This window comes from Marmota monax, unplaced genomic scaffold, assembly GCF_021218885.2.
Source record: "Marmota monax isolate L192 unplaced genomic scaffold, Marmota_monax_Labrador192_F-V1.1 WCK01_AAM20220418_F8-fsc00021, whole genome shotgun sequence".
Lineage (NCBI taxonomy): Eukaryota > Metazoa > Chordata > Mammalia > Rodentia > Sciuridae > Marmota > Marmota monax.
In genome coordinates, this window is record NW_026695228.1 from 21673332 (window position 1) to 21700907 (window position 27576).

A 27576-nucleotide genomic window follows, 5' to 3' on the forward strand; every position below is an offset into this window, starting at 1 on the left:
CAGTTCCTTCTAGAGCCAGTGAAATCTCCATCCAAATGTTACAAAATAGGCATGCTTTTTCACATGCTTTATTTGTGGCAAATTTCAAATATAAAAGTAGAATAAGGTGGTGGCTGGGGGTGTGGCTCAGCGCTAGAGCACTTGCCTAGCATGTGTGTGAGGCACTGGGTTCTGTCCTTAGCACCACATAAAAGTAAAAATAAAATAAAGGTACTGCATCCAAGTATAACTAAAAAATATTTTTTAAAAAAGTAGAATTAGGTAACTACTTTATTTCTATAGATAGAAACTTAGAGGCGACCAACACTGTTTCCTCTGTCCTCTTCCTACCACCCACACCCAAGTGGATTATTTGGTAGCAAAGTCCACATTGCATCATCTATTCAGGAAATAGTGTAAACCATGTCACAATGAAGATTCATGGTGTATCTTCAGTGGTTTTCTTAGAATTGTGCGTAGTTTTATTGTTGCAGCCCATGGCCCCATAGTGTGTGGGGGTTCTGGCCTGAGCAGGAGTGGGGGTACTCATTCACATGGCTTTAGACACCCAGGCTGCTTCAGAGGGTGCCATCCCCACTTGGGCTTTTGTCTGTGCATGTCCAGCCTTTCCTTCCTCAGATTGGCTGCAGGTTAAGCAGTGGATGTCATCGTTTCAGCACAGGCTTAAAGACCTATCTAGGGAGAAAGGTGCCAGCTTTTCTAGAATCCTTTCTGAGGACCTTTGTATGTACCCTTGGCTCTCTACAGTAAGACAAACACATAAGAGCTGTGCAGTCCTGGGTGAAGAGGGATGCCTGCCCCCAAGCATGTGTCCCTAGAGCATCCCTTAAGTGTTGTTAGTCACCTTCTCATTATTGTAACAATACCTGAGATGATTACCTTAAAAGGTGGAGAGGTTTTTTTGTTTTTTTTTTTTTTGCTTATAGTTTCAGAGGTTCTAGTCTATGATCAGTTGGGTCTGTTGCTTTTATTCTTGTGGCAAGCAGTACATTGTGACAGGAGCATGTGTGGCAGAAACTGCTCACCTCATGGCAGCTAGGAAGCAAAGAAAGAAAGAGGGGCCACGTCATTATCTCCTTCAGAGACTTGCCCCCCTGACCTCATCTCTCATTTCTCTTCACTAGTTCCCTCCTCCCAAAAATTCCATAGACTGGGGATTCAGGCTTCAGCACATGGGCCCTCGGTATGGGCACTCTGGTGGTGGGGGCCTGTGTGCCAAAGGCCCAAGACTAGCTCTTCCCACTTGGTCTGTCTCAGATTCCAAAAAAGATGGGATTGACATTCCCTTTTCTATTGTCCCACATGTACCTGATTGTGCCTCTTGGACCTCCAGTCTAAATTCCAAAGTGCCCGGTGTGATGGTTAAGGAATCAGTTGCATCAAATTCATGTTCTAGGCAGCTGGGCAGTACCTGTTTGTGCCTATGGGACACAGGTGGGCCCACTGCTAAAACTTCCTGCCCTGCGTTTGGAACAGGTACGTTGGGGTTCCCACCTACTTCCCCAAGTGCTCCCTGCCCTTCCAAGAGCATCCTTGGCTCTACAGTCACCCTCGTCCACTCTGGATACCATTGCTACTGGCTCCTCCTGCTGACCCCATTGCCAAGGTTGCCTTTCCCCTATAGACATTCAAGCATCAGCGTGCATGGGGCAAATGCTACAACACTAGGGGCTTCAGGGGCAGGCAAATATTTACCTCCAATTAAGAGGCCACATCAATGCAAATAAGTGTGCAGGAGGAGCAGCCACTGTTGGTGAAAGGAGAGGCAACGACTGGCTCCACGCCTTATCGAGAAAATATAAGTAGATCCGCATCTACCCAAGGACCCCTAATGAGAGGCTACAGCCCCTCACCTGGGAATCCTGCTTCTTTTGGGAAAGCCATTTGGCAGGGTGGTTGAGAGTTTATTTGGGGACTGAATCCTAAAGGAAGAGAAAGGGCCATGGTTGTGCCAGGCCACTCAAAACAGCATGAGGCTGCAACTGTCCCTGAGATGTGGACCTGAGTGAGCCCATAGAACTTTCAGAATGCCACCCTTCGAGGGCAGCAAGAGAAGGAACAGTTTCTGTGGTGGTAAGGCTCCAGTACATTTCCATAAAGATAGGTACAGGAAAGACCCAGAATAGGACCAGGATGGGTGGTCTGTTGAGGGAGTGGCAGATTCAGCCCTTAAACAGTAGTGAAAATTGATAGAAGACAGATTGTGTCAGCCAGTTCAGGTCCCTGGGTCTGTTCTGCCTCCCGGTGTCTCTTTCCTGCTGGAATCTTCAGGTTCATCCCTTGTCTAGGGTTTTGGCGTAGTCTCGTTACTTCCCTTCCCATCCTTCCAACTCTTTCCTGCTTCCTAACTTGGAGGCCCAGGGGACACATCTTGTTTGTCCCATCCTTTTCTGACCTCCATATGGGCTTTGTTTGCTGGCATGCTGCCCTTGCCACAAGCGTCCCCATCCCTCCCCCAGTGACTCCTTGCCCTGAGGGTCCTCCTGGCCTTTCTGAGACTGAGCTGGAGCACCAAGGTGAGGAACCTGCTCAGATTTTGCTCCTGTGGGACCCAGTGCTGGTTTGGGTGCCAGGCATTCTCTAGGACAGACTGATCAGCTGTGAAAAGCTCTGTGGGGCTGTCAGATTTCTGAAGTCTTGTGTCTGCATTCTCCTCCCTGATAGGCCAGGTGGGAACTAGGACATAGGGAGCCCTCACTCCATTGCACTAGATCCTTTTCCTGGTCCCTGGGGGCCTGATTGACTGCCCCTGGAATGCCTAGGTGGTACTCCCCACACAGGACTCAGAGCTCCTGCCACCATAGCCCAAGAGGGGGAAGAGCAGGACAGGGTGTAGCAGCCACCCTTTGCTTTGCACCCTTTGTCCTCAGCACAGTTGGTATTACCAGCTGCCTTCAAGCTCTCAAGGGCTCACCCTCCTCCAGGGATTCCTCAGGTGAGTAGCCTTCATGCAAGATGTGGGGGGCAGTGCAGAAAGGGGTCCACAGAAGGACATAGAAAACAAAGGATTTTCTGCAAGGCTTCCTGGAAGCTGAAGGCCCCTCTGTATACTCCTAAGCTGTGGGACACATGAGCACATGGGCAGGGCCTTCCGACCTTCACGCCATGCCCGCAGCTTCCAGGAGGCTCTCTGGATGGCTGTTGGTTCAGCAGAGAGTTCTGAGGCGCCAACTCATTGCCAGACCCTGGAGTTGCCCAGGTGTTGTGCCTCCTCCCTCCTGCCTGGTAGCAGGACGATGTCTGCTCAAGGACAAGGACACTCTGTGCCGCCAGGCTTGCTGGGCCTGGGCAGCATTCCGCTCTGTGAGGACTGCTGGTTCAGGAGTATGTGGGTACCCAGGGCTCTAAATATACCAGGGTGAGATCACTGGGGTGGAGACGAGGCCATGTGGCAAGCCCAGGAGCCCCATGGGCACAGGAATCCCAGGGTCAGGGAGCAGTTGGCCCTTTGCAACTGACCTCCTCGCTGCCCAGTCTTCTCTTGCATTGAATCTCTGCCCATCGCATGTTAGGGATAATACAGAATCAGCTGTGTCTCCTGTTGGGTCACCCCACCCCTTGACAAAGCTTGAAGCGGATGTTTTAGAGCAGTCTGAATGTGTTCACAGACAAGAACATCAAAAGCAAGGAGTGAATTGGCTCATTGGCAGAGGGACAGCTTTGTAAGAGCACTGTTGGCAGCATGGAAGCCACTGTCCTTGCTCTGTGGTCACTGTGCAACTTTACATCAGAGGAGACATGGATTCTCTGCCTTCAGCGGGAAATGGGCAAAATATTAGGAAAGCCAGGAAAACATGAGGCCAGCAAGATGTCTATATGCTAGACTCTGGAACCTGGGCCTGTGCAACCTCACAGGCAGACATGGCTAAGGTTATAGACTGGAGGAAGGGAGTTGATCCTGGATCATCCCCGCAGATCAGGGATCTGTGATGTGAGGAGGCCTCAGCCCTTGCTGGCTTTGAAGATGGAGGGAGGGCCATGAGCTGAAGGATATAGTACTCTCCAGAAGCTGGGAATAGCCATTGGGTAATAGCAACAAAACAGGGACCAGAGTTCCACAGCCATAATAATGGACATCTGCCGACACTCAGGAGCAGGAAACGAATTCTCCCCCAAGAGCCTGCAGAAAGGAGTACAGCTGCAAGCACCAGGATCCTAGTCCAGGGAGACCTGGACTGAACTTCTGGCCTCCAGAGCCTGAGATGATAAATGTGTGCTATCCAAGCAGCTAAACTGGTGATAGAAACTAACACCACAGTCTTGCAGGATGTAGGAAATCCTCTTCTCCACCCTGTTCTGGCACCCAGTGGGACTGTAATTGGTGCAGCCTCCCTAGGGGCTGAATGAACGTCCTTCTCAAACCTGGGGCCTGCTGCTCCTTTGCCTACTGGTGCATTAGCCTGGAATTGAGTCTACCACAGATGCTGATTGCAGCCTTGTTTGTGATGGCAAGAGGATGAGGCCTGTGGTCCCCACTCGCGCCCCAGCATTAAAGTGCGACCTTCCCCCTGCTGGAAGGCACAGATGAACCAAGTAAGAGATCTGTTTGATGCTGGATGTTTCTGATGTTAAGTGAGAAAAAAGCAAGGTATAGAGCCATCGCTGGCTTGCTTTGGTTTTTAATTGTGTGATAAGTGTATATATGTGCCTACTAAATGGTATATTTGGGGAGGAAATACAAGGGACACTCCAGTGGCTGGGTGGGATGTAGTTTTCTTTGCCTTTTTTTCATGTAGCTTTTACTTGTATTGTGTGACTGCATTGTGCGCAGTGTCACGGCATGCTTGAGGGGTTGGTGTAATATGCCCGTTGTGTGAATCTCATGAAAGATGGGGGCTTTATAGGGTTGTTTCCAGACAGCCTGTTAGAAACCTTGTAGCTGCTGGTAGGGGGTGGCTGGCCTGCATCCAGATCCTTCACCAGGTAGGTTTTGGCAATATGTGTCCAAACTGTCTTAAAACCAGAAGTTCTTCATTTCGATGAAGTCCAGCTTGTCTGTATTTTTTCTTGGACAGTTAGTGTTTGGGGCTCCTACAAAGAAACATTTGCCTATCCCCAGTTTGCAAAGATATTCTCCTATGTGTCTTCTAGAAACTTGTAGCTTGTTTTAGTAGTGTATTCCTTCAACTCTTGGTGGACACCTGCTTGTTACATTTGGCTATATGACCTGCTGTGTTGGGTCAGTTCCCGGCTTCTGTAAGCAGGGGTTTCCCTAACATGTGAGATCGCTGTTAACAACCAGGAACACTGGAGACAGTGGGGTTTCTGTGTCATCTCTGTCTGTGCAAAGTAAAAATAATAGTACTGGCTCCATGGGCTTGTTGTAAATATTAAGTTATATACAGAAAGTGCTCAGAACAGAACTGTCTCATAGCAAGATCATAAAAGGGATGGAGTGCATTTTCCACACTGCCAGGTAAAGTCCAACACTTTCTAAAGTGTGCGGTACCCAGGACTACCTGGCATTACCATAACTGCTGGTCTGCATGTATCCCTTTATGAATTCAGTTTGCATTCTCCTGATAAAGTTGATCACTGGAGCTGACATCGGCTATTTTGTATGCAAAGGTGCCAGTTCATGCCTTCTGGCTGGGGCTTTGTGGCCCGTCTCCTCCCAGTTTGCTGGCCCTAGGCTACCCAGCCTTCTAGAAGAGAAGACAGGGGCCTGACACATGACTCTTGTTTATAGGAAACACGACTTTTACATATACATATATGTGTGTGTGTTATGTATATATGTGTATGTGTTATATATGTATATATATATATATATATATTTATTTCCCCCCAGTGGTAGTTGGACACAATACCTTTATTTTATTTATCTATTTTTATGTGGTGCTGAGGATCGAACCCAGAACCTCGCATGTGCTTGGCGAGCGCTCTACCGCTGAGCTACAACCCCAGCCCCTGTGATGTTTTACTTTTTATGGTGTGTTCAGATGAACTCTAAAGGCCTTGTTAATGTCATTAAATTGATTGGTTTTGGGGGGTGCTGATCTTTTGATTTGAAACTTTGTGCATTTTGTTGAGTTCTTCAGCCCCAACACCCCTGAGGAGGCAGAGTTCACCTCATATATCAGGAGCAGGCCTCATTTCATAGCATCCCGAGTGTCAGCTGGGTGAGGGGAGGCAGGTGTGAACATGTGTACACCAGAGGTATGCCACGCCCTGGAAGAGTGGACAGTTGGGTGGAGGTGAACACTGGGTGCCATGTTAGTCCCAGAAGCAGGTAGGAGGCTTCAGAAATGGGAGTGGGCTGGCCCTAGGCTACCCAGCCTTCTAGAAGAGAAGACAGGGGCCTGACACATGACTCTTGTTCTATAGATCCGGAACATGGTGGCGGTGTTGGAAGTCATCTCCAGCCTGGAGAGATACCCCATTACCAAAGAGGCACTGGAGGTGAGTACCTCAGCCCAAGCCTAGGGGGCAGAATGGGGAAGCAAGGGCAACCTCAGCTGTCTTTCCTCAATAATTACATGCCTTCAGAGGACAGAGGGGGGTCATGTGCCCATGTGCTGTCTTCCCACGCAGCACTGCACGAATGAGGTGTTTCTAATCCTTGACCCTACTCCTTCCACACCCTGCACACCTTGGCCTGTGCGTGGGGAGGCTCCAGTGAGTGGCACTGTCCCTGGCCCTCCACTTGAAGATCAGGTTTGCTGTGCCATTGCCTTGGCTGTGGAATGTTCTCACCTGGCAGATGTCCTTGCAGTGGCCTTGATAATACCGAGTTTCCAGGCACCAGGAGGCTGTGTGACATTGCTTCTGAGAAATCTGCCTACGGCCCTGGGACACTAAGGTCTGAGGACTGTCTTTGAGAATTTATATCATCACAAAGGACCAGAAATCCCTAAATCCCTATTTGCATCTGAGAAGCTGACAGTTTGGGGGTCAATGGAGAAGGAGTCATTTCAAAGCTGGGGGCACTTTTCTGGATCAGCTCCCTTTTCATGGGGAAGTCCCTCTCCTAAAAGTATGTCACTCTCTCTGTTTATAGGAAACACGACTTGGGAAGCTCATCAACGACGTCCGTAAAAAAACCAAGAACGAGGAGCTCGCCAAGCGGGCAAAGAAGCTGCTGCGCAGCTGGCAGAAGCTCATTGAGCCAGTGCACCAAAATGAGGCAGCGCTGCGGGGGCTGGCCGGGGCCGCTGGCTCAGCCAACGGGGGTGCTCACAACTGCCGGCCGGAGGCGGGGACGGCTGGCACACCCAAGAGCATCCATGACCTGAAGAACCGCAATGACATCCAGAGGCTGCCTGGGCAACGGCTGGACAGGCTGGGCAGCCGCAAGCGCCGGGGGGACCAGCGTGACCTTGGACACCCTGGGCCACCTCCCAAGGTTTCCAAAGCTACTCATGACCCCCTCGTCCCCAACTCATCCCCACTCCCCACCAATGGGATCAGTGGGAGCCCAGAGAGCTTCCCCAGCCCCCTGGATGGCAGTGGGCACTCAGGCTCTGAAGGCAGCCGCCTGGAGCCCAGCGAGAACGACAAGCACAGCAGCAAGATCCCTGTCAACGCCGTGCGGCCGCATACCACCTCCCCAAGCCTGGGCAAGTCCCCTGGACCCTGCTTGCAGACAAAGGCTTCAGTGCTGCAGCAGCTGGACAGGGTGGACGAGACTCCAGGCCCTCCCCACCCCAGGGCTCCCCCGCGCTGCTCTTTCAGCCCCCGGAACTCACGGCATGAGGGCTCCTTTGCCCGGCAGCGGAGCCCATATGCACCCAAGGGCTCTGTTCCCAGCCCCTCACCACGGCCCCAGTCGCTCGATGCTACACAGGTGCCATCACCGCTTCCACTGGCCCAGCCATCCACACCGCCTGTGCGGAGGCTAGAGCTGCTCCCCAGCACGGACAGCCCTGTGCGCTGGCTGGAGCAGTCTGAGGGCCACCAGCGGCTGGTGGGGCCAGGCTGCAAGGCAGGGCTGCTTCCAGCTGAATCCCTCCTGTCACGGGCGGGTTTCTCCCCAGACTCCTCTAAGGCAGACAGCGATGCTGCTTCCTCCGGTGGCTCGGACAATAAAAAGAAAAAGAGGTACCGACCTCGAGACTACACGGTTAACTTGGACGGGCAAATGGCTGAGGCGGGCGTCAAGCCCGTCCGGTTAAAAGAGCGGAAGCTCACCTTTGACCCCATGACAAGACAGATCAAACCTCTGACCCAGAAAGAGCCAGTGCGGGCAGACAGCCCTGTGCACACAGAGCAGCCACCTAGGACAGAACTGGATAAGCAGGAGGCCAAGGCTAGCCTCCAAAGCCCCTTTGAGCAGACGAACTGGAAGGAGCTGTCGCGCAACGAGATCATACAGTCCTACCTGAGCAGGCAGAGCAGCCTGCTCTCGTCATCAGGCGCACAGACCCCAGGGGCTCACCACTTTATGTCTGAATACCTGAAGCAGGAGGAGAGCACCAGGCGAGGGGCCAGGCAGCCACATGTGCTGGTGCCTCATGGGCCGCCCACGGACCTTCCCGGGCTGAGCCGAGAGGTAACACAGGACGATCTTGACAGAATCCAGGCCCACCAGTGGCCAGGGGTGAACGGGTGTCAGGACACACAGGGTAACTGGTATGACTGGACGCAGTGCATATCACTCGACCCGCACGGTGACGACGGGCGGTTGAACGTTCTGCCTTATGTCTGCTTGGACTGACAGGCCCGTTGGCCACAAAGTGCATTCCCACCTTGCAGTAGCCAGGGCAGGCGGGTGGCTGGGCCCAGCTGCCTCCAGCAGTTGGCAACCCGGGAAGTCCAGCCCAGGTGGGAGGGAGGGGGCGGGAGTCACGCGGTCTCTGCGCTCTTCCCTCCAAACTCCTCCTTTTGTGAAATGCTGCTACCAGTTTACTAACAAAATTGAAAAGGAAGGACTGCGCAGAAGGAAGGACGGCAAAGTGAGTTCAGAACTCTATAGCAAACCAGCTATAAAAAGCGTTAGTCCCCTATCCCGGAAGAGGTGCAGACACTCTCCAGCACCTGAACACTGGGACCTCAGTTGCAGGCAGGCACAGGAGAGGTTACGTTTAACACAGCGACAGATGTATGCATCTCATCTCTGTATTTTCTGTTCTTTGATTTAGCCCAGTGTCTGTGAGACAGCGGGTTGCACCTCAGCCTGTGTTCGCACCCCACCCAGCCACTGGCCAGCCAGTGTTTTCCATCATGCGCTGGAAGCTTCTTGGCTGTGGCGAGCCACTGGCAACATGCAGGCCGGCCAAAGGGCCAGCTAGCTTAACCCACACTCCACGGGCATCCACCCATTTGTATCTGGTTTCAGTTAAAACCCAGTTCTTAAAGAAATGCTGCAGAAATTTAAGTTTTCTTGAGTTTATTTTCATCCTTTATTCCTTCTGACCACTAGCCAAATAAATTTCCTTTCCTTCTCCCTTTTCTTTTTCCTTCCTACGCATATCTAGAAAATTTCACCTTTCTGGAGCGCCCCCCCACCCCCAAAAAAAAAAAAATCCCAACCAACCAATTTAGAGTAACCGCGGGTGCTACTGGTGTGTAAGCTGTACTGCTGGGCAAGAGGGGAGACCTGTCTGTACGCTGGAAACACTCATAACCATTCCTTTAGATTCGTTTGCCTTATGGTTATTTGTCATAAACGCGATTTGCAAAAACAAGGAGCCTTAGTGAATGTACAGTACCTAGACTTCTGTGTTCTCAGGACACAGAAGGGAGCAACTTTGCTATTTGGTCCAGTAAGTGGACACCTTGTGATATAAATGTGGAAATAAAAACAAACAAAAAAAAACATTTGCACAACCAGTCTGGAAATCGTTTCTCATTTGAATCTTCACCACTAATCAGCCCTGTCCTGGATTATGGCTTAGCCAGGGAGTCCCACATCTAGACTTGCAGGCTCATAAGGCAAGTAGGTTACAGTTTTCAAGTTGCCTGTTAGCTTTCTACTGCATTTAGTGGACTTTTACTTGTCTTTCTTTCAGAGCTACCTGCTAGCTTGGGGCAACAGTCCACAAAACAATATCAGGAAATGTTACCCTATCTCATCCAGACTTCACCCACCCCACAGAGAAGCCCTCTACAGCAGGCTCCATAGCTTAAGTTTATCATTTTATCCCACAAATATTTTTAATTCTTAACATGCCATGGCCCAGAGGTGCAGAGCTGTGTGTCAGGCATCCCAGCCCTGGGCTGCCAGCTCCTGATGCATGCCTGAGGCTGCCTTAGTACCTGGTTGGTGATGGGTTTTTTTTTTTGTTTTTTTTTTTTAAATTGTAGGTGAACACAATACATTTACTTTTATATGGTGCCAAGGATCAAACCCAGTGTCTCACACATGCTAGGCAAATGCTTTACCACTGAGTCACAACCCCAGCCCCCTAGCCCTTTTTTAAATTTTCAGACAGGATCTTGCTAAATTGCCAAGTCAGGCCTTGAATTTGCCATCCTCCTGCCTCAGCCTCCTGGGTCACTGGGGCTACAGGTATGCACCACAGTGCCTGGCTGGTGCTGATATTTTTAAAAATAACTTGATTATAAAATGATAGTTCATCCCATTTGTCCCTGAAACTATCAACTAAGAATTTGGCTTGGTGGGGGAGATCTAGAAAATCTACCGATTTATAAATGAGCAAACAGCTACCCCTTCAGAGAGGTAGGTGCACAAGAGTACATTAAGGGGTCCTGGCACATTCCTTCCAGCCCACAGGACCACAGACAACCCAGAACTAGAGTTTCAGAACAACAGGGATTTCTGACAAAGGCTTGGTGAAGAACACACCCTATACTCCCACCCCAAGAAAAGGGCAGTGGGAGAGATGACTTTGAGGGCAGTGTGAGATTGCTCCCATGTAACAGCTGCATGGCTCTGAGCCAGTCTTTCCACTCCTATGCCCTTGTTCCTATTGGAGGATGAAGAGTTGTGAGGACTAAATTGTAAAAACTTAAAACGATAAAAGCTTAAGAAACCAGAAATATGGCAGTGGAATTGTGACACAGCTATGCTGTGGAGTAACTAGCTACTTTCCTACCTCCACTACAGCTAATTAAGCTGGGCTTACATTCTGGTATCCCTAGAATGTGATGTTATTCTGTGACCAAAGGTCATAGGCACAGCTGGAGGATATTAGGGTACAGAGGGTGACGACCCATCAGCACCTCCTTTTCTCAGACCTGGGCTTTGGCACAGGCCACTACTCCCACCCCACTTGCAGAGACTACCACACCTAGGTCTTAAGTATGCAGAAAGCCCAGGGTACACATATTGCCTACTTTCCAGAACACAACGATAATTTAAGACACCCACCAGCATTTGGAGTTAAGTTGGGTTGCCACTTTCTAACTTGCCAAGTAAGAACATATAAAAGAGAACCAACTCCTAGTCGACAAGAAGTTGGTAGCACATGATTTTTGGAATAAACCAGTCCTTTAGTATAAGATCATATTGCTGAACACAGTCTTCTCTTCCTCCACTGGCGCTTGAGGGAGTGGTCTATCCGGGCGGTCCTTGGGCATCTTTTGTCGTGCCAAGTACTGCCCACTTCTGCAGCGTTCTGGAGACAGGTGTCCAAGCTGTTATGGCCACGGCCCCCAAATTAGCCGTGTCACCTGAGACAAGTCGCTTCCCCTCTGGGCTTCGGTCTGCCAGTCTGCGAAATGGAGATAGTTAACACCTACCGCACAGCGTTCCTCGGATTCGGAGGGATGATGCTCGGACCAGGCTCGTCAGCCGCACACGTCGGTGGCTCCCACAACTCGCTGAGAACAAGGTCAGGGCTGGCCCTTTCGTCGGAGTCCGACTACGCGCGTCCGCCCTGGCACTGCAGTGTTAATCTGGCTCAAGGAAATCTTTTCACAGTCTAGTTTTTTCCCCGGAAGGTTTTTTAACTTCTCGGTGTCCGAAACCGTTTAGCTCTTCAGGAATCTTGCTTGGAGGTCGCCGATGTGCCGCTAAGCCCGAGGTTTAAACCTCCAGCTTGATCGCCCATCCAGACTCCAACACGGCAGCACTCTCGCGCCTCCACTCGCCCATTCCGTTCGGGGCTCCGCAAGGGTCCCCAAGAGAAGCCCAAGAGGGAAAAACGAGCTCCACTCCCGGTACGAGTACCCTCGTTTCACTTCCGTGTTTGGAACCGCCCCTTCCGGTAACGTATCTCCAAGAGGGCGGGGCCTGCACTCCAGACGTGGTGGCTGGCGCATCGGTCGGCGCGCGGCGGTGACGTACAAGAACAACTACCAATGAAGAGCGGCGCTAGCTGACGCGCCGGCCCCGCCCCCGCCCGGCGTCGGGCCGTCGGGCTGGCGGGAAGGGGCGGCCGCTCGGGCAGGATGGCGGCTGCGGCAGCAGCGGTGGGCTCGGGCGCGGGCGCTGGGGGCCAGGGTGCGGCGGGCAGTGGCGGAGGGGCGCGCGAGGGCGCGCGGGTGGCAGCGCTGTGCCTGCTGTGGTACGCCTTGAGCGCGGGCGGCAACGTGGTCAACAAGGTGATTCTTAGCGCCTTCCCGTTCCCGGTGACCGTGTCGCTGTGCCACATCCTAGCGCTGTGCGCGGGACTCCCGCCGCTCCTGCGCGCCTGGCGTGTGCCCCCCGCGCCGCCTGTCTCGGTCCCCGGGCCCGGCCCGCATCCATCGGCTGGGCCGCTGCTGCCGCCACGCTTCTACCCTCGCTACGTGCTGCCACTCGCCTTTGGCAAGTATTTCGCGTCCGTGTCAGCGCACGTCAGCATCTGGAAAGTGCCGGTGTCCTACGCGCACACTGGTAGGTGTCACGTCCGGCCAGGGGGGCGGTGGCTGGGGCGCGCCGCCTGGGGCCTCGGTGCAGGGTTAGGATGCATCTCCTTGGGCGCTTCCCGGTAGACAAAAACCCAGAACTAAGTCTGAGAAGCCGCCAGAACTTTGGGCTGAGAAGGGCCAGGCACCAGACTCTCGGGGAGGAAAGGGGTTAGAAAGGAACTGGAAGCTGAGTAAGGCGAGCCCAACTGTTGGGGTTGGGAAGAAACCCTACAAAAAGCGAAGGACTGAAGAAGTCCGAGGGGCTGCCAAAACCTCCATCTCACGAGAGGTAGAACAGACTCCTGGTGAATTCGGGGAAGTCAGGCAGCCCACTGAATGCCCCTCCCTCTTTTTGCAGTCAAGGCCACCATGCCCATCTGGGTGGTCCTCCTGTCCCGGATCATCATGAAGGAGAAGCAGAGCACCAAGGTAATGCCCTGGCAGGAGCCTGGGCAGATGGGGGATTCCCAGCAATTCTCCAACTGGTAACTGGTGGTTCAGGCTTCTGGCCTGCAGACCGCCTGGCTTCCTGTCAAATAAGGAAGTCAGTGTAGAGTTCTCCAGTGGCCCTTTTACTGCTAATGTCCTGGAATCACCCTGCAAACAGTGGTGTGTGGGATGTGTATCCCTGAGTGATCTCTGTGGTTTAGTTTCAGGAAAACCTCCATCCCTCTCAGGTCTAACTCTCTTTCTTTCTTTCTTTCTTTCTATAGTTGATTTTTTTAAGATGTTGATGGACACAATACCTTTATTTTATTTATTTCTTGTTATGTGGTGCTGAGGATCAAACCCAGTGCTTCATATGCGCTAAGCAAACACCCTACCACTGAGCTACAAGCCCCAGCCCTTTCATTGAGTTTTGATTCCCTGCCTGCATTGCTGGTAGGTGATGGATGGCTTGGTCCCATCTTGGCAAGGTACCTGCAGTGGGACCAGGGAATGGATCGGAACTCTCAAGATTTTTACTTCTCTCCAAGAAAAAATGTTTAGATAGGGGACTTTGGGGATCATACGATGCTAGACAAAGGAGTTTGGTGTTGGCAAAATCCAGCAAAGTCTTAGAAATTAAACCAGTCAGGAATTGTGATGGGAGGGAAAATAGCAAGTGGGACTCAAGGCTGCACAAAGAAGATGCTCCTGGCACAGTCCAGAGCCTGTTGAAGATGCCAAGCCAGGGTATTTCCTGGCTCAGTGCAAGAGAACCTGTGAGTTTAGCCAGAACCAGCCTTGCCTTGTGTCTGGAAGTGGAAACGAGACTCCTGTTGTCCCAGCTGGAACCCATTTCATGCTGGACACAATGCCTCTTCCAAGTGGTCGGTTTCTGGCATCCTGTACTTTATGTAACTCAGAGCAGCATTGCCCTGGATCAGCTTTTAAAAATTGGGCCACCTCTGGCCAGGATTTTTATTCTAGCCTGTCTTTATCCTAACAAGTCCTGTGTGTGCTCTGTAGCACTTCCCTATGGTGACATCAGGTGTGATTGGCCTCCTGGGGGTCAGAATTGCCTGGGAGGTGTACAGCTACGTCACCTGATAGCATGTGTGTTTATCAGGTTTCTCGTTGGACAGGACATTATACCCAGCTTGGCAAGTTGCCAGAAACTTCACACAGTTTGGAAAAGACTAGGGATTAGCCCTGATAGGTAGACAGACTAATGATAACGATGTGATAATTTCTGGACCCACCCCACAAAGCAGATAAGGCAGATCTTTGTTACCTGATCTCAAGGAAAAAACTGAACTTCAGAGAAGAGAGTCCTATACCTGAGAGCCATAGCCAGGAAGGCATAAGCTGGAATTCAGGCCCTCCAGTCTGTTACCTTCAGTCTGCCCCTTCAGGGACATCTACCTATTTTGAGAATATTCTTTGTAGCTCAGGAGTCAGGAGAGTCAGACATGAGGTATGGATTCTGGAAACTGGGAGCTATTTAGCCACCTGGAATTCTGTGCCTGTTGGAAGGCCTCTTATCATGTTTGCTGCTGGTTCATTCAACCAGCAGTTGCTGAGTGGCTGCTGTGTGCTGGTCACCTGGAGAGAGCAGCAAACATGACTTTCCCTAAAGCTGGGCCTAGTCCCATGTAGGCCAGATGATGTGGTGCCTTTTCTAGTGGGTAGAGAGCCCTTTACTGTATAAGCTCAGGCCTGGGCAGTGGGAACACAGCACAGGAACCTACCAGGGTATAGGGAGGTCAAGATCAGTTCTTCTGGGTGGATGAACTGAGACCTCTGGGGTAAGAGGTCACTAGCAGGAAAAGGTGGAATGTCCTAGCCAGGTGACTGTATTAGAGCCTGAAATAAGAGTGAGTGGTGGGAAGCCTCTCGGAGGACTAGGGTTTCAAATCCTGATGCTTGGCCAGCAGCTGGATAGATTTCCTAGGTTAAGACCAGGCCCAGCTGTGGCCCTGGGCAGGGTTCTTGATGGGGGTGACAATATGGGCAGGACTGCCCACAAGGACACAAGCCCTGCCCCAGGTGCTCCATCTTCTCCCACTTACCCCCAACAGCTCTGTCACAGCAGCACTAAATTCCAAAGTGGCAGACGCATATCTTAGGTGAGGGAGAAGAGAGAAGCTGAGACTTCCCTGCAGGCCTTGGGGTGGGTGGCCCCTCTCTGCTCTGACGGTCCTGCCCTCCTCCTCCAGGTGTACTTGTCACTCATCCCCATCATCAGCGGCGTCCTGCTGGCCACCGTCACCGAATTGTCATTTGACATGTGGGGACTTGTCAGTGCCCTTGCTGCCACACTGTGCTTCTCGCTTCAGAACATATTCTCCAAAAAGGTATTTGGGCACCCTCACAGACTAGCATGATGTTTCTGCAGTATGGGGATGGCAGGCTTTGGAAACACTGGTCAAGTAGTGATTTCTTGATGTTAGAGAAAAGAATTCTTGTTGCCCTTTCTGCTTGTTTCTTCTGATTTTCTGTTCATCATTTTGTTGATATTTTTTTCTATTATAACATTAATATGTGCAATGTGGAAAAATAAGAGAAAAGCCCAATAAATTATTTGTTTGGCTGTTTACTTTGGGTACCAGGAATTGAGCCAAGGAGCACTTAACCATTGAGCCACATCCCTGGGCCTTTTTATTTTTTGAGACAAAGTCTCGCTAGGCAACTTCCTAGTGCCTCACTAAGTTGTGGAGGCTGGCTTTGAACTTGGCATCCTCCTGCCTCAGACATCAGAGCCACTGGATTATAGGCATGCACTACTCCCAGCTAAATTAAAAAAAAAAAAAAAAACTTATTGAACACCTAATATGTGCCAGTTACTGTGGGTGGATGCTAGAGAAAAAGAATCAAGAAACCTGTCTTCCTGCCGAAGGGTGTCTACTTTATGGAGTCAGATCTACAATATAGTTCCCTAAAGTTCATAAAGATAATAAGTATTCTGTTTTGTTGTTTTTGTTGCAGTGCTGGGGGTTGAAGCCAGGGCCTTGTGCATGCTGGGAAAGTTCTCTACCACTGAGCTACACCCCAGCCTAAGTTATGATTACTCCTAATGTTAACTTTTTTCCCCACTAAGTTCTTAGATTTGCAGTATTTTAGGTACATTTAAATTTTTGCTTTGTTCATTTGCTCTTATAGAATAGCATCCTCCCATATCATTAAAAATTATTGCTATTAGGGGCTGGGGTTGTGGCTCAGCAGTAGAGCACTCACCTCACATGTGCGAGGCTCTGGGTTCGATCCTCAGCACCACATAAAAATAAATAAATGAAATAAAAATATTGTGTTCAACTACAACTAAAAAATAAATATTTTTTAAAAATTGTTGCTATTAATTAATGTAATTCTCACATACTTTCCAGATGCCACAGTGATGCAGTCAGTTCCCCCACTGGGAATCAGTCTGTTTTCCATTTTTCATTGTAAATGTTTCAGTGATGAACATCTTTGTGCATAACATTTTTCTGACTCAGGTTTTTCCTTACGGTAGACTAATAGTTCTTGGGTCAGAGGATATGAGATGTTTATAACTTTTCTATATGTTGCCTGGTTCTTTTCAAGAAGACCAGTTTAGACTTAAACCAGTAGAATATCAGACACCTGTTTCACTGCGTCTTCTCCAGCATTGAGTGTTGCTCCTTTTTTTTCCTCAGGTCTTTATACATGGAACATAGTGCTTATTTCATGCATGTGCTGTATGTCTCATAGATGCAATTGCAGGTTTGCTGCCCAAGGTCAGATGTCAAGGTTAACATACAGTCACTGTGTTTGGGCCTGAGTACCTGGAGTACTCTTGCCACTTATACTTTGAATCGTCTTCAGGTATTGAGAGATTCACGGATCCACCATCTCCGCCTGCTGAACATCCTGGGCTGCCACGCTGTCTTCTTTATGATCCCCACATGGGTGCTGGTGGACCTCTCAGCTTTCCTGGTCAGCAGTGACTTGGTGAGTTGGCCACCACTAAGAACTCACCATTTTCTTAAGTAATTTCAAAATAGGTGCTTTGTTGGGGAGCTATGGTTCTGTGGCCACTTTGGAGCAGTCTTTTGGTATCTGTATTAGTCCATTTTCTGTTTATGAAATATCTGAGGCAAACTGACAGTATAAAGAGGTTGGTTTAGCTCCAACGTCCAAACAGCATGGAACAGGCTTGGGTGAGGTCTCCCCTGACTATATTACATGGTGGTCGAGAATGGTGGGATTGTGCATGAAACAAGAAACCAGAAACTGTGGGATCTAAAATTCTATGTTTCTCAGCTTTCCGTTGCTATGACAAAATACCTGAGATAATCAGTTTAAAAGGAGGAAAGGTTTTGAATCAGTTTCAAAGGCTTCAGTCCATGGTTTCTTGGCCCTGTTACCTTAAGGCTTTTGTGGCACAGTATATTATGCAGAAAGCACATGTCAGAGGAAGTCTCCTCATGTCATGGTGGACAGGAAGCAAAAAAAGAGAAACAGGAAGGATCCAGTTTTCCCAATATCCCCTCCAAAGGCACACCCCCCAATGACCTAACTTCCTCCCACTAGGCCCTACCCACTAATGGTTCCATCACTTCCCAATAGAGCCACTGGCTGGCAACCAAGCCTTTAATACATGGGCCTGTGGGGACATTTATCCAAATTGCAGCAAATTTCTTACAGGATCTGCTTCCTGTTCACTTAAGAACCTCCCACTGAGCCCCACCTCCTCAAGATCCTACCACCTCAACCCCACCACACTGAAGACCAAGCCTCCCAACAAGGAACCTTCAGAGGACCACCATGTCCAAACTACAGCAGCATTTGACAGCCACCCCATTCAACATGTGGCTCTTTTTTAAGAACATTGCACATAGTCCAGGAAGTGGACTTTCTTTGCATTTCCTTCCTGGTGTGCTTGATCCCAGGTGCTAATAGATGCTACACTTGGACTGGGAGCATAAAGGCTGTAAACACCCGCACGGGTGACTCTTTCCTGTCCTGACAATGTCCTTCACATCTCACTTTGATGTTTTTTGTTTTGTTTTGAAACCGGGTCTTGCTATGCTGCCCAGGCTGCTGCAAACTCCTGGGCTCAAGCAATCCTCCTGCCTCAGCCTCCCAAGTTGCTGAGGCTGCAGGCTGCGACTGGCATCATTCCCACTGATCGACTGGCTTACTTCCTTACCTGTTTTTTTTTAATTTTTTATTCATTCATTCAGAGCTGGGGCTGGAACCTTGGCCTCATACTTGCTAGGCAAGTGCTCAACCTCTGAGCTACCCCTCTGTCCCACTATGACTTTTCTAAACCATGCTCACAGGGCTCAGATCCTTTATGGGATCAGCCCTATCAGTGTTTCCATTGACTCCAGACATATTCATAAACACTTGAGCACTGGAATAAAGGTCTTCCTGCCACCTGCACATTCAGCCTTGAGAATGTGTTAGAAACTAATGCAGGTGACCGTGGTAACAAGGAGGGAAATGTAATTCTTTTTGACCTGAATTAGAAAGGACGAGTAAATGTTTATTGAGGGATAAACATGGTCTAGCTGGATTTGTGACTTTCTTTTTTCTTTTTTTTGATTTTTCGGTGCTTGGGATGGAAACCCAGGCCTTACACATGCTAGGCAAATGTTCTACCACTAACACACATGCCCAGCCCCCAACTCCCTCTCCTAATTACCAACTTTCAGAGCAAAGAGTTGAAGTTCACTTTAGATATTGATCAGGAATAGTTGAAATTTTCTGCTTTTTATGGGACTCAAGGGAGTTTTAGTTTTTTCAGTTTCATTGTATATATCATGTGTGTGTCAGTTACATCAATTCTTTTTCCTGTTCAAATTGTCCTGGTTTAGCTGAGGGACCCCTTTTGATTGGCTCCCTGTGCCTTCAGCACCACAGTCTTTGATATCAGCTTTGGGCCCAGTAGATGTTCAACACCATCTTGGGTACTTCCTGACCCAAACCTGCAATCAGCTGCACAGAATCATCCAACTTCAGATGAGAAACAAAAATTATGCCTGTACCAAACATGCACAAACTTTTTTTTCTTGTCATAATTTCCTTAACAATGGAGGTTAACATGTGTTTCCATAACATTCCCTTCTGTCAGGTATCACACATCATGTAGAGATGATGTAAAGTCTACACCCCTGTGTATGTAGATTCTATGCAGCTATCCATGTAAGGGACTTGAGCGTCTGTGGACTTTGGTTGTGGGGGCAGGTGATGCTGGGACTTGAGACTAGTGGGGACAGGTTTAGAGTAATTAATTCTAACTCTGATTTAACATTCCGGGATCTTTACTGCTTTGATTTTTATTTACATATCTTCCTGTCACGCTTGGTTTCTCTCCACATTTCTTATTTATTTAACCTACCAGAGTTCTGCCGTTACGTTAGTTCGCCTTACTTCCGTATGTGATCACTTCAGAGTGAGACGCCCTGCGGATGAGACACCCATCACTGGAGTTCTGAGAGCACCTTAAGATTTCTTTGCAGCTTCATTTGTCCTTAAAATATGTTCCATTAAAGATGAACTATTGAGACCCTGTGCTCTCAGGCCCCCTGAGAGCGTTCTTGGTGGTGTGCATGTCATCGGGTTGTTGTGCAGCCTGGTGGCTTGGCTCCCATTTGTTTTTAGTTCTCCCCAGTTGCTTCCCCCAGGCACTGACCATGTGGAACTTTAGAGGCTGGAGTGTGCAGCTCAGTGGGAGAACACTTGCCTCACATGCAGGAGCCAGGGGTTCAGTCCCCAGTACCGTAAAACAGCAACAAAAGCTTTTATGGTTCCAAAGCCAAACTGTAACAAGGTCATTCAGACAGGTCTGGCCTCCAGCTTGCTGCCTCTGCCGTATCTCCTTGTATGACTATTATTTGACTCTTGGCTTAACCTTTCAGAATTTCTCTTTGCAAATGGAAACACACTTGTATATGTGTTAATATGCTCCTTCCTTACACAAAAATCGACTTTTCATTTTATTGTATCTTATTTTATGTATGTGCATACATACCCTCACTGTGTTGCCCAAGCTGGCCTTGAACTCCCACCTCAGCCTTCCACATAGCTGGGGTCACAGCTGCACACCACCATGCCCAGCTAAAGTGACATTTGTGTTATGAGTTAGATATAGAGGTTGAGTATCTTGAGACCAGAAATAGTTCAGATGTTGGAGGGTTTTTTGGTTTTATCTTTTGATTTTGGAATATTTTCATAGAATTTACTGGTCAAGCATCCCTAACCAAAAAACCTAAAATCCAAAATGGTCCCAAATCCAAAACTTTTGAGCAGTCAGAGGAAATATGGTCCTAAGAAAAGGAAATTAGCCTCAATTGCATTTTTCTCTCTCTTTTATACCCTTGCTAGTTGACCTCTGCTATAGCATGGATATTGAATTCCCACAAAGGCCTGTTGTTCACAGCTTGGTCCACAGGATGGTACTATTGGGAGGCAATAGAGCCTTTAGGTGAGGGCCAGTGGAAAATCCTGAGGTCATTGCAGGTATGCCTTTGAAAGGGGATTGTGGCCTCTTCCTGTCTGCCTCTGCTTCTTGGCTGAGTCAAGCTGTTTCTTCCACCACATATTCCTGCCATGATTTGCCACTCTCACCAGAGGCCTACAGCATGGGTCAGTCAATCTTAGACAGGAATCTCTAGAACTGGGAGCCAAAATAAACCTTTTCTTTTTATCTGTTAACTGCATCAGGTGTTTTGTTATAGTGCTGGAAAGTTGACTCCTGCAGTCTGTAGATACTCAGCAGCAGGCTTCCCTGGCCACATGTCCAGGGGCCGGCTGCCTCCTCCTCACCTGTCTGGCTGTCCTGGGACCAGTAGAGGTCCTGTGGGGAAAGCAGGGAGGTTTTGTGGTCCAGCTCTGCTAGTTGTGTCCTCTTGACTTCTAGATACCTTAATCACAGTGGTCTCATTCCACAGAAGGTCAGAATGGCTAACTGAAGTTTGCTTTTGCCTTTTTTTTTTTTTTTTTTAATATTTTTTGTTTAGTTGTCAGTGGGTTTTTATTTTATTTATTTATTTTTATGTGGTGCTGAGGATCGAACCCAATGCCTCACACATGCTAGGCAAGTGCTCTACCACTGAGCCACAACCCCAGCCCCACTTTTTTTTTTTTTTTTTTTTAACGTGATGGGGATGTTTGGAACCCGTGCCTTTCACATTCTGGGCAAGTGCTCTACAACTGAGCTAAACCCCCAGTCCTTTTTATTCTTTTTAAAACTTTGGAAGACAGAGTCGCTGAGCCACCCAGACTAGCCACAAACTTGCAATCCTGCCTCCATGTCCCAAGTGGCTGGGGTAGTGGGCGTGCACCACCACACCAGGTTTAACTTAAATTTTGATAACATCCCCTCTCCTTGTGTTAATTTGGACTAAGATTGGTTTTGGTTGGTTGGTTGTTTTGGTGCTGGGATGGAATCTAGGGCCTTGTGCATGCTGAATACACACACTACCATGAAGCTACACTACACCCTCAACCCAAAATTGTTTTTGTAGCACTTTCAGAGCCAGAGTTTGGTTTGATCCTGACAGGAACAGTGTTGGCCCAGTAGAGCAGGGATCAATCCCTCCCATTTCCCCTCTGGTAATATAGAAGAGGACACCCAGACCAGGGAGGTCCAGCAGTTTGCCCAGAGGCCTGCTGTAATGGGTGTACACCATTGCTCTCAGATTTCCAGGTTCTTTGCACATTCAGGCGCCGTCTGTCCATGACCTTCCGTCCTACAGAATGCATTGTGTCCAATAAGTAAACCATTACTTTGACCCCAGAGCTCCCAGCCATCCCCTGTCTAGGAACAAGAAGAGTTTTGGTTTCTGTCTAGCTCTGCACCCTTTGGGCACCTGGCCTTACCTCTCCCAGCCACTACCTCCTTGGCTGTAGATGGTCAGTGATTATTGTGCCACATCAGGGATTATATGTATAAAGTACCTAGTGTGACACGATGACCACATGCCTGGGCTTGATTCCTAACAACTGATTGTAGGGCCCTGATAAGACAGATGCAACATCCCCTCCCCACCACCTCTTCCAAGTGGGCATGGAGATGTGGGGCTGCTGCTGTCCACTCATCCTTGCCTCCCTGTCTCTGCAGACCTATGTCTCCCAGTGGCCCTGGACACTCCTGCTCCTGGCTGTGAGTGGCTTCTGTAACTTTGCCCAGAATGTCATTGCCTTCAGCATCCTCAACCTCATCAGCCCCCTGAGCTACTCTGTGGCTAATGCCACAAAGAGAATCATGGTCATCACAGTGTCCCTGATCATGCTGCGCAACCCAGTCACCAGCACCAATGTCCTGGGCATGATGACGGCCATCCTGGGGGTCTTCCTGTACAACAAGGTGAGCCTTGGGGGAGGAAGGCTGTCCATGTCGCACCCAGGAAATCACTCAGATTGATGGAAGTGGGGAAGGGAGGGCCCTGGCAGGAGCTAGAGGCCCAGGCTCTGTTTCCCAGCCAGGTCACTGACCTGGATGCCACACCATCTGCCTGGCCTTCCTTTTCCTGCATAGATGACCTCAGGTCATCGTAGCACTCCAGTTATGGTCCTCCAGTCTTTGGAACCTTGCCTGGGGATTCGCTCCTTCCTCTCAAAGGTATTAAGTCCCATATTAAGTACGTGGCCTGGCTCACAGGGAGGACTTGCCTTCTCTTCCTGTCTGTTCTCTGTGGTTGTCTACTAACCACTTGGTGGTCATACTCGAGCCCTGCTCAGTGTCGGCCTTCAAATTGTGAGCTACTTGACGACCCCCCTGGGTGTGTCCTGGTGAATGAGCCCCACGGTCTCATTGCTCTCTTTCCTGTGCAGACCAAGTATGATGCAAACCAGCAAGCCAGGAAGCACCTCCTCCCAGTCTCCACCGCAGATGTGAGCAGCAAGGAGCACCATTGGAGCCCACTGGAGAAGCCCCACAATGGCATCCTCTTCCCCCAGTACGGGGACTATCAGTATGGCCGCAACAACACCCTGACAGACCACTTTCAGTACAGCCGGCAGAGCCACCCAAACTCATACACTTTGAACCGCTATGACGTATAGAGCCTGGAGCTGGGGCAGGGCCTCCCGCGACTCCCTCCCTCAGCCCCCAGCAGCGTCAGAGACTCTGACAAGCAGTGAATGTACAGCCCTGCCAGAGAACGGTGGGTAACTTACCACCGCAAGACCCAGGGGCTCCTGGCCCCGAGTGGGCAGAAGGGGATGTGACTGCCGCGTGGATGGCGATGGGCTCTGGGCAGAGGGAGATCCACATGGAGACCAGGCACGCTCTTTCTTCCCGGAGTCCATCATCAGGGGCCATGACCCTATGGAGCTCTTGACCAAATTTCACCTTTCCACGTGGAGTTCTTCCTCAAGCAGTGTATGTCACACTTCTTACTCAGCTTTCCAGGTGACATCCCAGACCAGAGAAGGGGGATCCCTATGGATACAGACCTGGAGTGATCAAGAGCTGATTTCCTGGGGAGTCGAGGAGAGGATTGTGGGGTGGTGCTTGAGAATGACAGACTAGCTGCTTTAATTTCACTGCTCAGATATGCATAGGACCAGGTGGGCATCATGTGGGCCAGTAGCCTGGGAGAGTTGCTCCGGATACCACAGCCACAGAGGCGGACCCAGTCTCCCAATCAGTCCCGAGGCTGTTTGCAGTTACCGGCATGCGCTGCAGAGAGCGAGCCCCGCAGGTGGCACTGGACTCCTGGAGCTTGAGTCTTTGACTTGCAGGTTGGAGTTGGCATCCACCTAAGTCCAGGGGAAGGGGAATCCTCGTCCACCTTTCTCTTCCCTTGCCAGAGCAGGGCACGTCCCCTCTGCAGGCAGCACACAGGATCTGTAGGAAATCATGTTGTGTTCAAGCTGTTTTTCTGTAGTACTTGTTCTTTTTAGATGAGTCTTGGCCACTTCAGTGATGACTTGGAAGGCTGTTTGGTGGGGAGATCTTGATTTTATGAGGATCTTGCATTTTTCTAGAGAATTTTATAGTCATGTGTGTTTTTATGCCATGGTCTCCATTAGGGGACACAGCAAAACTGGCTTTGGATCAGAAACCATCATTTCTAAATGTTTAAAAAGAAGAAAAGTTCCTACTGGTGATGCCTGTCTGACTAGTTTGGTAATAAGTAAGAAGCAATGAAGTTCTGAAGCTTTTCTCTTGATGACCATGATCACTGAAAATGGAAGGAATCCAGATTATCTCAGTGTTTGGTGTGGTCGACAACACCAGTGTTTTGCGTCTGTGATGTTTGTGTTGTGTGTAAGGATGAATTGTCTCCTGGATAAGGGGAGAAGGGGGAGCACCAAGCTAAAATTTTGTTTGCCAAATCAGATTCTTTGGTCAATAATGGTTTATGAGCTGGGCACAGTGGCACATACCGATGGTCCCAGCTACTGGGGAAGCTGAAGCAGGAGAATCCCCTAATCCCAAAGTTTAAGGCCATCCTGGGCAACAAGGTGAGACCCTGCCTCAAAAAAAGAGAAAAAGAAGTTTGGGTTTGGGTAGAATCATATCAGGAAAATTATAGGACCCCAGGTGGCAGGGTTCCAGTTGTGGCCTTAGTCTTCTGGCATCATGAAGGGACCATTCCCTCATGGAGGGGGCCACTGGCTTGGCTTCTGGGTCTTTGGTGATATCTGCCCTTGTTTCTTCAGCACTGTCCTCAACTTCTAGCTACTCGTGGGGACAGTGAATCATAGATAGGACACCAGTTCGCCCTTTATCTCCTGTTGAATGCAGTGGTTCCCCATTCCGAGAGGAAGTAACACTGTTTCTGCTGCACTCGGGGTTTGGTTTTGTTTTGTTTTCTGCTTTTGATAATTGCAATTTTGTATTGAAGGGTTTGGTTTTCATCTGCTTATGAATGGGCCACTTTGCTCCTTGCCGAAGTTACTCATCAGAAGCCTCAGGAGAATCCCCGTTTGTCCGTCTGTTGTTCATTGCTTAATAGTATTTTGATCCCAGGTTTTGAGACAATTGCTGGGTAAAATAGGAAGACACAATCCTGACGGTGTTATTTATGAAAAGATCTTGCTGAGTGCCTTCACCAGAAGCTGTGGATCTGCGGTTGAATTGTTCTCACTGGTGAATGCAGTTTTGCATTGCAAAGGTGTATGGTGGTAGTTTATGATTATAGTTAAGTGATTCCTCAAACATATCATTGAACTCCAAAATGAATTATGCCTCTCTTTGGGTTTAATGAAATTTCTGATGTTACTGAAATTTGCCTATTAACATGTTTTCCTTTTCCAAAGCAAGACATGCTGGTGAGAGGAAATGACTGTCTAGTTTTATTATGGTTTATAAATTAATAAATGGGATATTTAATTCTGTACATTAACGTACAGCAAGTCCATACACTGGAATGAATGCGACAATCATGTTAGAGCAACTTGTCAGGTTAAAAGTCAACGCTTTCAAGTCTTGAAGGTTCCAGCTTGACACTGGGTCTTTTTGAGGCCTGTGCCCTGGCCTGCTGCCCCCTCCTCCTCCTGTGGGCAGCTCTGCTCTCGTCACCCTCATTGATGGGGTTGTAGTGCCTCACGCCTCTGTGACGTGGTCTGGCCGATGACAGTAACTCCTACCCAACTCCTTCATTTTACAGAAGGAGAAACAGGCTTAGAGGGCATTTTTGAGTAGTGTTTGTTCACTGTTGTGACTTGGTATGAAATTTTTATGCACCTTATTTTAAGTCATTCGTTTTGGGGAAAACCAGACCCTTATGACAAAGGAGATAAGCCAAATAACATTCGAATGAGGAAGGACTTAAGTTTTTGAATTTTGCTGTGTATCTAGTCTACACCATGTATCAGACCCTTTATTACCTCTGGAACATAACCAGACCTGAATACCTTAAGGTCTTACAGCCTTAAGAATCCAGAACATTAATTTATTAAAAGACCTGAAAATTCCTAGTATTTTTTTTTTTTTAAATTATCACCTGTTTGCAAGACTTCGATGCTATCGACTGTTCTGTGGGAATAATTGTATATTCATGATGGCATTTACCAAAAATAAATGATGGTCTCCAGGGAATTGAGATTGGTCCCAGTTTGTGAGTGAGGGTCTCAGATTTGAGTGACCCTGTGTTCAGCATGCCCAGCAACAAAATGTACAAGAGATCCACAACTGAGGTGGCTTTGGTCCTCCCGTCTCGATGTATTCACCTATTTTTCCCCCTCTGGGCCAGAAACTAGGATGTGATTTGTGGGTTTTCAAGGAGGTAGGAGAGACTCGGGAAATCCAGGCCCATTGTGGTGGCTGTGCTATAGCTCATACTGAGGTCCTACTATGTGCCCGATGCAGTGGTGGGCTTTTTGCACAGTCCTGGTGTGTTTTGTGGACCTGGAGATGGAGCCCAGGACCTCAGGCATTGTAAGCACACTGAGCCACACCCTCGGCCCTGTTGTTTCATTAATCTTGTTCTATAGATGAAAATGAGGCCCCAAGAGGCCGGGTCACTTGTCTGGGGCCATATAGCTGCCTGTCTGACTCCAAAGCCCGTTTTCCCATGTTGCTCAAACCACCCCTGCCAGAGACTGTCCTCCGAGCCCAGCTGAGGAAGACATGAGCATGCCACAGTGGCGTGCAGCGTCTCAGTGCATGACCGCCTTGTTCAATGATTTACTAAGCACTTAATGTGTGCCAAGTAACAGGAACTGATACGTGTAAGGCTGCCACCCAAAAAGCTCCCGCCTTCATCTGCAGATGTGTAACTAGAGAGCACAAGAAGCGGTGTCAGAGGGACGCAAAAAATGCCAAAGAGTGCAGGGTGGTCATTTCGGCAGCACGATGGGGAATTGGAGTGTTTTATTTGACTTGTGTTTACAATCATTTTATTAGATGCCAGGAGAGCGAGATTACACCAATCATACAAAGTGGAAAATGGAAATAGTTGTTCAGCCCACAGGACAACCTGGGCCCCAGGGGGGGAGACCTGTCCCAAACCTAGGGCCTTTTGCCCTGCACCGCTGCCATGGGAGAGCCTTTTGATTTTCCTCAGTTTTATCACACAAGAGTTTGTGCCATCAAAGGAGTAGCCTTTCTTGTCACCTGACAGGACTTTGCTGCTGGTTAGACCCTCCAGCCCATAGAAGGACAACCCGAATGGCTTTGCAGTTTATTGCTGTGATTGTAACAGGTTTCCGAGTCCTTGCATCAGGACTGGGTCACTGCTGTACAAATCTAGGCCTGGTGTGCAGGGTCAGGATTAAAAGTGGCCCTGTGAAGACCCAGCCAAACAGTAGAGTCCAAACTCCCATGTGGGAATGCCTTCTCCCAGAGTCTCATTTACCTCCTTAAGGCAGAAGTTTGCTGGTGATGTGGACACAATCAGGTCCGGGCCAATGTCCCCTAGAACCAGCCTCTCTTCCCTGGGCAGGGCAGGACCTAAACCATTCCTCCTGTTGCAGCTTTCAGCTAGCTGACCATAT

At 49.2% G+C, this 27576-nt stretch overlaps 2 protein-coding genes across 3 annotated transcripts in view; both read left to right on the plus strand.

Moving 5' to 3' along the window:
- Positions 1-9445, plus strand: part of Med26 (mediator complex subunit 26) — a 50851-nt gene extending 41406 nt beyond the window's left edge. For both annotated transcript variants that reach the window (XM_046436814.2, XM_046436813.2), the window contains 2 exons: positions 6328-6402; positions 7001-9445. In XM_046436814.2, coding sequence (XP_046292770.1) covers positions 6337-6402; positions 7001-8656 — 1722 coding nt within the window. In that variant the 5' untranslated portion in view covers positions 6328-6336 and the 3' untranslated portion in view covers positions 8657-9445. The remainder of the gene's footprint in view (positions 1-6327; positions 6403-7000) is intronic.
- Positions 9446-12279: 2834 nt separating this feature from the next.
- Slc35e1 (solute carrier family 35 member E1) lies at positions 12280-26179 on the plus strand. Its single transcript, XM_046436816.2, has 6 exons — positions 12280-12721; positions 13094-13164; positions 15378-15515; positions 17005-17130; positions 22250-22495; positions 22963-26179. Exons 1-6 carry the CDS (start codon positions 12295-12297, stop codon positions 23191-23193), a joined length of 1239 nt encoding a protein of 412 aa, XP_046292772.1. The 5' UTR covers positions 12280-12294; the 3' UTR covers positions 23194-26179.
- The last annotated feature ends 1397 nt before the right edge of the window (positions 26180-27576 follow it).

Excerpts from the sequence above, each read along its gene's own strand:
- Slc35e1 (XM_046436816.2), top strand. The coding sequence starts at position 12,295 with ATGGCGGCTGCGGCAGCAGCGGTGGGCTCGGGCGCGGGCGCTGGGGGC. Across the intron at positions 13,165-15,377 it reads AGGAGAAGCAGAGCACCAAG|GTGTACTTGTCACTCATCCC; the intron begins GTAATGCCCTGG and ends CTCCTCCTCCAG. Across the intron at positions 22,496-22,962 it reads GGGTCTTCCTGTACAACAAG|ACCAAGTATGATGCAAACCA; the intron begins GTGAGCCTTGGG and ends TTTCCTGTGCAG.